A 9937-nucleotide genomic window follows, 5' to 3' on the forward strand; every position below is an offset into this window, starting at 1 on the left:
TCTCAGAGTATCACTTATGCTCAGCACTACTTTGAAATTATGGTAGTTATGATACCCATCTTGTGATAGTTATGTAAGGTTTAATAAAAAAAATTTCCTCATACCACAACATCTTTCTAAAAGTACAAAATGCCATCTCCATACAATGCATTTTTATAATCCCGTGTATTCAGTTATATATATTTATATTAAAAATATCATTGTCTTAAGGGATCCACCGGCTGTACCAGGATATCAAAGGGATCCAAGGCACCGAAAGGCTGAGGATCCCTACTGTGATGGTTAATATTAGGTGTCAACTTGATTGGACTGAATTGAAGGACGCCTAGATAGCTGATAAAGTATTGTTCCTGGATGCATCTGTGAGGGTGTTGTCAGAGGAGACTGACGTTTGAGTCTGTGGATCGGGAGAGGAAGACTCATCCTCAGTGTGGATGGGCACCATCCAATCGGCTGCCAGCACGGGTAAGGCAGGGCAGATGGAAGTAGGTGGGACAAGCTGGCTTGCTGAGTCTTCTGGCTTTCATCCTTCTCCCGTGCTGGATGCTTCCTTCTGCTCCTCCTGCCCTTGGACATCAGACTCCAGGTTCTTTAGCCTTTGGACTCTTGGACTTACACCAGTGGTTTGCAGGGGGGCTCTCGGGCCTTGGGACACAGACTGAAGGCTACACTGTTGGCTTCTCTACGTTTGAGGCTTTTGGACTCAGACTGAGTCACTATTGGCTGCTTTCTTCCCCAGCTTGCAGACGGCCTACCATGGGACTTCGCCTTGTGATCATTTGAGCCAATTCTCCCTGATAAACTCCTTTTCATATATATACATATACGTGTGTGTGTGTGTGTGTGTGTGTGTGTGTGTGTGTGTGTGTAGGATACATATACCTATTAGTTCTGTCCCTCTGGAGAACCCCAACTAAAACACCTACTCTAGGGGATGTTTTGAAATGAACATCCAAGGGCAAAGGGAAGGCAATAGACTAACAGGCCGGATGTTTTCACATATATAATCTCATATGCACGGACAATACAGAGGCTTCTGTGGTTGAAGTGCTGGAGCCCAAAAAAGCAGAAAGTGAAGCTGAGGTTGGACCTACTCAGGGGTGGGCGGGGGGGAGTTGGAGTAAGTTGGGCAGTTTCCATTTTAACCAAGAGACCACAGGGAGTCACCGTGGGTCTGTGGGCAGGAGAGGGCACACTCCAGTGGTGTCTGAGGCTGTTGCTTCAGAAGGTCGGAGGCAGACCAACTACGAGCTGGTGCACAGGCAGAAAAGGAACAGAAGAGGGGATCCATCCAGTGACGGGGCAGGGGCAGGAGGCTGGGCAGACAAATGTGGGCCCCAAAGGACTGGAACCCAGTCCATGGCACCCTCCCTGCAGCCCTAGTCAGGGGCAGGTAATGGCTCCAAGTCTGCCCTTTGGGATGCTGGCCTCTGAGAAGCGAGGTCATTGAGGGGAAGAGGCCCAGGTTGGGAGAAAGAAGGCTGTGTGAGGCTTCAGGGGTCCATTTTTCAAGGTACTGAGTGAGCTACCAGGAGCACAGAGGCAGGCTTTTTCCCAATCCTGCTCTTTCATACACCACCCCACTCCCAAAGGACACTGCCACACCTGCCACAGCTAGAATCTGTAAGAGACGCCAACATAACACAGTCCTGGGAAACCAGCTCCATCAGACATGGCTCCTGCTACCAAGGCCAGAGTGCCTTGACCTGGGCTTCTTTACACATTATCCCACAGTAGTGGTTCTCAAAGTGCCATCTCCATGCCAGCAGCATCCGCATCAACTGGTACAGCGTTAGAAACCTAAATTATTGGGCCTCACCCAACCCACTGAACTGGGAACTTTGGGAGTGGGGTCTAGCAGTCTGTTAAGTCCACCAGAAGGTTAGACGCAGCTTCATTTTGGAGGAACCAGTGAACTCCAGAAAGGCCTAAACCATGCAGACCCATTCATTTTCATTTTGACAGTAGTGACCCATCACCCTGTTCTGAGGTTTTCCTACAGGACAATTGTCCATGAAGAAATCGTTTGTGTGGTCACGATAGCGTGTGGGCCGATTTAAAGGCGTGTCTAGCTCAATAACAACTGTTTTCAGAAACTTTTTGAAGCACTGTAACAGTCCCACCTCCCAAATGTTAAGTTGTTGATTACGAGTGGTTTTTAGGCCTTTATTAACTAACATTAATCTTCACAGCACATTCCTGTGCATTTCCCGATGTGGACCTCAGGCAGGGACTCTGACTTAACTTGCTTTTGTGCCCAGTTTTGTTTGGCTGTATATTCATAGTGCCCAGTGCAGCAGTAGGTGCTCTTTACGTATCTGCTGAATCAATCAATCTAGGTAGGGCTGGCATTCTCATGATTCTGATTTTGCACAGGAGAAAGCGAAGGCTCAGAAGACAGAAGTATTTATAAATTGTGCCCTGCCTCCCTGCCTGCATAAAGGGTGCAGGGCTGTCTCAGAGCAGCTGGGATCCAAGCCACAGGTGGCACAGCTAGCAAATGACTGACTCAGCATTTCCTTCTAGGTCTGCTAACCCAGAGAGGAGCAACTCTTTGCTTAGCTGTGGCTGAGAAAATGCCCTTCCCTAGGGGAGAAAAAACACGTTTTCCTGCACAAGCCAGTCTATAATTCCAAAGCACTTTCCCTCCAGGTGCCTGTATTGTGACTAAGATATGGTCGAATCTAAACCAAGTCACCAAATCACTGATATCCATTGTGTGGAGGTATCCACTAGATGCCACTGCCAAGTTAAGAGAGCTGAATCCTAATGGTGAGGTTTTGAGGGGAGGTGTGTGACTTTCTCAGAGAGATTAAATGTAGCATTAAACATCCGGTGTAATAAACCGTAATTTTCTTGGGATTGGATCGGAAGGGCAACAAGCCCTGGAGATAGCTTTCCTGCAGGTTGTCGCCTTGGATGCTGGATCTGTCAAAGAAAAGGAAAAGTCTCCTGGCCTATGGACTTCAGGACACAAACAGTTGTATCTTGTGCTTCTCCCAGCACAATCTAGCGCTATAATGCACCTATGGCATCTTTGTTGAATGCATGCTCCTGTATATGAACTGCCTAGGATGGATGATCGGGTGAACTGAGCCATAACTTTGAGAGAGCTTTGAAAGAGAAAGGCATTCTCTTCTCTTCTACTCTGCATCAGGAGTTGTTCTCTATGCTGATTTTCAGGTGGCGACTGAAAAAAGAAGTGTGAATGATACAGCTTGTCAAAAAGGTCTTTTACTTGATATACACTATGACTTAGTGTTCACATTGGGCTAGGGCTATTATTTCAATTTCTCTTTAAAAATTGACACAACTAAGGCTCAGAGAAGTTAAATGTTTTATCCGAGGTCAGACAGCAAGCATGTGCCTGGGCTCAGGTCTCTCTGAGCCTGAACCCTTGCTTATGCTTCCTTCCCTGCACATTCTGGGATAATCTCTCTCTCTCTCTCTTTCTCTCTCTCTCTCCCTCCCTCCCTCTCTCAGTCAACTCCCAGAGACCAGACTCTGACAGGATCCTGAGGGATCCCTGCCAGAGGGTTGCCATCTCTGGAAGCCCCCACCCCCACGCCGGGTGAATCTTTTTTTCTGTGGAGTGCGGGCCTGGAGCTAGGTGAGGCCTGAGCCTCCATTTCAGGGGCTTTCTGTAGAATCTGTTGCTGCTGTTGCCTCCAGTAGAGTCTGTTTCAGGAAGAGGTTTGCCTGCCTGCGCGGGACAGCGGTGCCATTCATCACTGCAGGAGGGCAGAATCCGGGGTTGGGGGCCGCACGTCGAGAGGGGAGGGGCCAGGGGGCGGCCCCCTTGTGACCAGCCCTGAGGAGAGGTCAGGAGAGAAGGCTGGCTGAGGAGCGCCTGGACAGCAGCAGTTGCTGACGTTCTGTATCACGCGCCTGGGGCCCAAGGTAACCCAGACCTTTAAACAAACTGCTGGGCTGGGGGTGTTGCGGGGGCAGGAGAGGGAAAAGGGAGCGGGGACTTCGGGGGTCGCGCGAGGATAGTGGTGGCCATAGAGGTGGCAAATGCCTGAAGGGAGGGAGTAGTAATCCGAATTCTAGGAGAAATCATAGGAATTGAAGTCGCAGAAGCAAGAAAAGGGGTGTGAGAGCACAAGCGCGAAAAAGCGTGAGAGGGCGCAAGAGCTGGGCGGACCGAAAGTGCGCTGAGGGGCAACGGCTTAGAGTGGAACACACCGGGTCACAGAAGTATAGGTAAGGTAGAAGCAGAGGGACACTTTCTTCCTGTGAGTTCATTTTCCAAAAGTGCGTCCTTTCAGCCATTTTGGAGAGAAAATGTTGACCCAAGTGTTTTTTAGGATACAGGGAAAGAACGTCAGAGGAAGCTGCACCAAAGCGAGGCTGCGCAGGGCGCAAAAAAAGCAGTCAGAGGGTGGCGCCTTTTTTAAAGAAGTTTCCATCCTTTCTGTCCTAAAGCTCAGGCCGTTCCCCACCCCCACCGCTCGCTAGCCTTCTGTTCCCAGTCCCCTGGCCCCTGCATGATCTGATCGCCTTTAAAGCAGGTAACCGCCTCGCTCTCCCCATCAGCTCCAGGGGCCTCTCAGTTGAGTGGGTGGAGCCGACAGAAGCCGCGGGCTGAGCTCAAGGGCCGATGGGAGGGGTCCTGGGGGCGCTAACTGCGCACCGCGGCCATGACGCTGGGCAGATCATTCACAGAAGTCTCTGTCTCGTTTCATCTACAGTCGCAGCTCGTTTCCAAACGCCTTGCTCCTCAGGTCGGGTAGTGAGCTGATGGCCCAGGTTCGAGAAACTTCTTTGCCCTCCGGCTCTGGGGCCCGCTGGATCTCCGGAGGTGGGGGAGGAGCCTCTCTTGAGGAGGCGGTTGAGAAGGCGGGGAAAATGGAGGAGGCGGCGGCAGGGGCTACGAAGGCGTCTTCGAGACGGGAAGCTGAGGAGATGAAGCTGGAGCCATTACAGGAGCGGGAGCCCGCGCCGGAGGAGAACTTGACGTGGAGCAGCAGCGGCGGCGACGAGAAGGTGCTCCCTTCAATCCCCCTTCGCTGTCACAGCAGCTCCTCGCCCGTTTGCCCGCGCCGCAAGCCCCGCCCTCGGCCCCAGCCCCGGGCCCGCTCCCGCAGCCAGCCTGGGCTCTCGGCCCCACCCCCGCCTCCAGCCCGGCCCCCGCCCCCGCCGCCACCCCCGCCCCCACCCGCACCGCGGCCGAGGGCCTGGCGTGGATCCCGGCGCAGATCCAGGCCTGGGTCCAGGCCTCAGACACGGAGAAGCTGCTCTGGTGACCTAGACGGGTCGGGGGATCCTGGCGGCTTAGGGGACTGGTTGCTGGAGGTCGAGTTTGGTCAGGGTCCCACAGGCTGCTCTCATGTGGAGAGCTTTAAAGTAGGTAAGAACTGGCAGAAGAACCTGAGGTTGATCTACCAGCGTTTCGTTTGGAGTGGGACCCCAGAGACTAGGAAACGTAAAGCAAAGTCATGCATCTGTCACGTATGTAGTACCCATATGAACAGACTCCACTCTTGTCTCTCCTGTGTCTTTTTTGGCTGCTTCACTGAGAAACATATTCACAAACATGCAGAAACAAAGCAGCACCATTTAGCTGTAGACCTTTATCATGGGGTCATATATTGCTTCATGTGTAAGGATTATGTATATGACAAAGACATAGAACAGATTGCCAAAGAAACAAAAGAAAAAATTTTGAGATTATTAACTTCCACCTCAACAGATGTTTCTCATCAACAGTTTATGACATCAGGGTTTGAAGACAAGCAATCAACCTGTGAGACAAAGGAACAGGAGCCAAAATTGGTGAAACCCAAGAAAAAGAGAAGAAAAAAGTCAGTCTATACTGTAGGCCTGAGAGGGCTAATCAATCTTGGGAACACTTGTTTTATGAATTGTATTGTCCAGGCACTTACCCATATTCCTCTACTGAAAGATTTCTTCCTCTCTGACAAGCACAAATGTATAATGACAAGCCCCAGCTTGTGTCTGGTCTGTGAAATGTCTTCGCTTTTTCATGCTATGTACTCTGGGAGCCGAACTCCTCACATTCCCTATAAGTTACTGCATCTGATATGGATCCATGCAGAACATTTAGCAGGGTACAGGCAGCAGGATGCCCATGAGTTCCTTATTGCAATATTAGACGTGCTACATAGACACAGCAAAGATGATAGTGGTGGGCAGGAGGCCAATAACCCCAACTGCTGTAACTGCATCATAGACCAAATCTTTACAGGTGGCCTGCAATCAGATGTCACATGTCAAGCCTGCCATAGTGTTTCTACCACCATAGACCCATGCTGGGACATCAGTTTGGACTTGCCTGGCTCTTGTGCCACATTCGATTCCCAGAACCCAGAGAGGGCTGACAGCACAGTGAGCAGGGATGACCACATACCAGGAATCCCCTCACTTACAGACTGCCTACAGTGGTTTACAAGGCCAGAGCACCTAGGAAGCAGTGCCAAAATCAAATGCAATAGTTGCCAAAGCTACCAGGAGTCTACTAAACAGCTCACAATGAAAAAATTACCCATTGTGGCTTGTTTTCATCTCAAGCGGTTTGAGCATGTAGGCAAACAGAGGCGAAAGATTAATACCTTTATCTCCTTTCCCTTGGAGCTGGACATGACTCCGTTTTTGGCCTCTACTAAAGACAGCAGAATGAAAGAAGGCCAGCCACCAACAGATTGTGTGCCCAATGAGAATAAGTATTCCTTGTTTGCAGTGATTAATCACCATGGAACTTTGGAAAGTGGCCACTATACCAGCTTTATCCGGCAACAAAAGGACCAGTGGTTCAGCTGTGATGATGCCATCATCACCAAGGCTACCATTGAGGACTTACTCTACAGTGAAGGGTATTTACTGTTCTATCACAAACAGGGTCTAGAGAAAGACTAGTCTTACCAGACCACTCACTGAAAAAAAAGTAAATGATTAGGCAAGGATTTTGAAGTGACACACAGGCCTACTTGGAATGGACAATGACAATAACACCTATATGACAGCTAGTATCTTGATGTAAAGAACCTATTTTAGCATGGCCCGTGGGTCTGTCAGAAGAAAAAAATGAATACTAACCAGTGACCATTCAACCTTAAGAAATGGGGAGAGAGAGAAGAGGTTGAAAATGGTCACATAAAGCATAATGAAATGAAAAGAATGCTTTAGGTGGGGACAACGGGAGTAGAGGTGTTCTGATGCTACTATAAGTCATTTGTTTCTACAGAAATATCTTGTGAAGTCAGGGAGTATTCCTTTATCAGCAAAAACTTCACAATTGGTGTTCCAGCTGTGGCTGACCAGCCAAATAGTTTGAAAGAAAAATAATATTTTAAAATAAAGTTTAAAGAGCTTTAAAAGAAAAACATTTAAAAAGGAAAAAATCATTTTTAAGGTTTTAAAAGAAAAAACCATTTTTAAGTGTTGGAAAAAATTTAAGTTGTTATTTTTAAAAGAAATATTTTAAAAGTTAAAAATAATTTTTTAATTTAAAGAAGTTTCAGAATTTTAAAAATTAAAAGCAAAGAAAATTAAATTCTTAAAGTTTAAAAATGTAAAATAAACAAGGAACAAGGTTAAAAATGAAAGTTTACCAAAAAAAAGGAAGAAAATACTGTTAAAAATTAAAGCTAGAAGCAAAGGAACATCTTAAAAGTTTCAAATGAAGGAAAATAAATAGATATTTCAAAATTAAAGTATAAAATACACATATTTAAAAAGTGTTAACAAAATTACTTCTATAATGATTAAGAAATAAATTTTCAAAAATACAGAATGGAATGCAATTCAGATTTTAGAGAAAAGTTTTAAAAGAGGAAAGTTTAGAATAATTCAAGACAAAAAGACAAAATGTGTTTAAAGACAAAAATTGAAAAAAATATAGGAAGAAAATAGAGACTTGTAAAATAAAAAGAACCTTAGATAAGTTCAAGAGATTTAAATGAAAACTTTAAATGTTTAAATAAAGATTTAAAAATTTGAGCTTTTAAAAAGAAAAACAGTTACATAAAAATTGACAAGTGAAAAAAATGTAAAAGATTCAAGTAGAAAAAAATTATTAAAATTGAAAGTTGAAGAAGTTCTATTTTTTTATTTAAGCATATTAAAATACAGATGGGTATGAAAGAAATAAATGGAGGAGACAGGAATAACAAGACAGCGGTGTGTGAGTATATACATATATATTTTTGAGCTTTATGTTGATATATCAATATACTTTGCAGAAGAAAATAGACATTTTAATCATTATCTTACCATCCAATTGTGAAATGGCTGCAAGGCCTAAACACTAACTAACCCACCTTCCCCTCTTGAGATTCCATGCCCCATCTCATATACTGAAGGAAGTCGAATTACTTCCTAGGCAGAATCAATTCATCTGAGAAAAATGAAAACATTAGGGACTTTCCCATTTAGAACTGCATTATTCATACAAATTCTTAGCTTCTGAAAAGGGGCTCTTGATAATTTGGTGGCTTAGAGAAGTTAGATCACAGCTGTGAAGCTCTGGCTTTGGTATTTGAGCCCCATGGCCTGATTGAGGAAGTGGCAGGGACCCATATCTGAGGCCCTCCCACCTTCCTTTTTCCCTCTTCCCCCTCCAAGGGGAAACAAGACCTTTAATTTCCACAGTAGAGCTATGGGTTTGTGCTTGCAGTCCTTCTGCTCATTCTTTATTCCCTCTTTATTTCCTTTTTTTGTCACTCATGCCTAGTTCCCTGAACGCCTCACTTACCTGGCCTTACCTACATCTCTGAGCCCCAGACTGCAGGGCTCCTTCTTTGACTATTCACCTGGTGGCTTTTACCCCTCCTTCAAGACCCAACTCACAGATGACTTCTCTGGAGTCTCCCCTGAATGCTCTAGACAGGTATAAATGAGAAAATTGTTCCTCCCTCCCCCTCTTTATTCCTCTCACTGTGCCTCCAAAGTACTTTGTCCATACCTCGGTGATAGTACTTATTCTACTGTGATTTTATTGTAGCTTTGTGATTGTCTGCCCCTCTGCACTGAGCATCTAAGAACAGGGGGCCAAGCCTTATTCATTTCTGTGTTAATAAATATTTGTTAAATGTGAAGACGAGTTCAGTTTTTTGCTCTATTCACCTTGTCATTAATGTTTTCTCACCCCTTCATCCATCAGGCTGCCATTAAATGCCCAGTGCTATAATACAGTGTGATCAGTATTGTATTTTACGCCAAAGCAGGGTATGAAAAGCACTCAGCTGCAGGGGCTGGCTTAAGAAAGGTGCTCAGTGAGAAATAGCCAGGTGTGTGGAGGGAGGCCCAGGTACAGTGCAGAGAAAAGAGCACAGGCCTGGAAGTTGGCAGTCATGGAAGACTGGGTGGGGATGAGGAGCAGCAGCTGAAGGTGAGGCTGAGCTCTCTGGCATGTGTGTGGCCACACTGCCCCTCATCACAGTGTCCCTCAGCAGCAGTGTCTCACAACTGTGTACTACACCTCTCTAGGGTTTACCACTTAGTTTACCTTCCCTGTGAGACAGTAGTACCTCATCACTGCACAGTGTTCTTCATCACACTGCACATCATCACTCTACTACAAAGGAGTGATGTCTGGTGACTGTGTTTATTGAAGAGCTGTAGTTTATTTTTCTGCTTAGCACCCTCATTTTCCCACCATTCTTTGTGGACCTATTGGGGCTACTGATCACTTTTTCCTGCCTCTGTCACCCCTCCCCAAGTGAGCACATCACTCAGGCTGGGCCAGATTAGAGTTCTCAATTCTGCTGTCCCTCTACCAGTAGTCTGTTGCTAAATTGAAGGTATATGGACACTGGAAGAAAAAACGTGTCTCCCTCCTGACCCCACCCCCAAGCTCTAGTCACTATGCTATGATAACGTGATTCTGGGACTTTGAGAGGTCAATATCTGTAACACAAAGAGAAAACCAGAAAGAACTGGAGATTGGGAGAAAGAGCCCAGGGAACATCGTTTG

The 9937-nt window shown here is 46.3% G+C and overlaps 1 protein-coding gene across 2 annotated transcripts; it reads left to right on the forward strand.

The window, feature by feature from the left end:
• Positions 1-4009: 4009 nt before the first annotated feature.
• Positions 4010-9059, forward strand: USP51 (ubiquitin specific peptidase 51). 2 transcript variants are annotated; one of them, XM_063634795.1, is made up of 3 exons: positions 4210-4514; positions 4695-4989; positions 5713-9059. In XM_063634795.1, exons 2-3 carry the CDS (start codon positions 4744-4746, stop codon positions 6877-6879), a joined length of 1413 nt encoding a protein of 470 aa, XP_063490865.1. In that variant the 5' UTR covers positions 4210-4514; positions 4695-4743; the 3' UTR covers positions 6880-9059. The 2 variants fall into 2 exon arrangements, with proteins under 2 accessions (XP_055124472.1, XP_063490865.1); XM_055268497.2 differs by having other exon boundaries at positions 4010-4514; positions 4695-9059.
• The last annotated feature ends 878 nt before the right edge of the window (positions 9060-9937 follow it).

Source organism: Symphalangus syndactylus, chromosome X, assembly GCF_028878055.3.
Source record: "Symphalangus syndactylus isolate Jambi chromosome X, NHGRI_mSymSyn1-v2.1_pri, whole genome shotgun sequence".
Taxonomy (NCBI): Eukaryota; Metazoa; Chordata; class Mammalia; order Primates; family Hylobatidae; genus Symphalangus; species Symphalangus syndactylus.

Bases quoted from the DNA above. Each gene is read 5' to 3' on its own strand.
- USP51 (XM_055268497.2), top strand. From the start codon at position 4,744: ATGGCCCAGGTTCGAGAAACTTCTTTGCCCTCCGGCTCTGGGGCCCGC.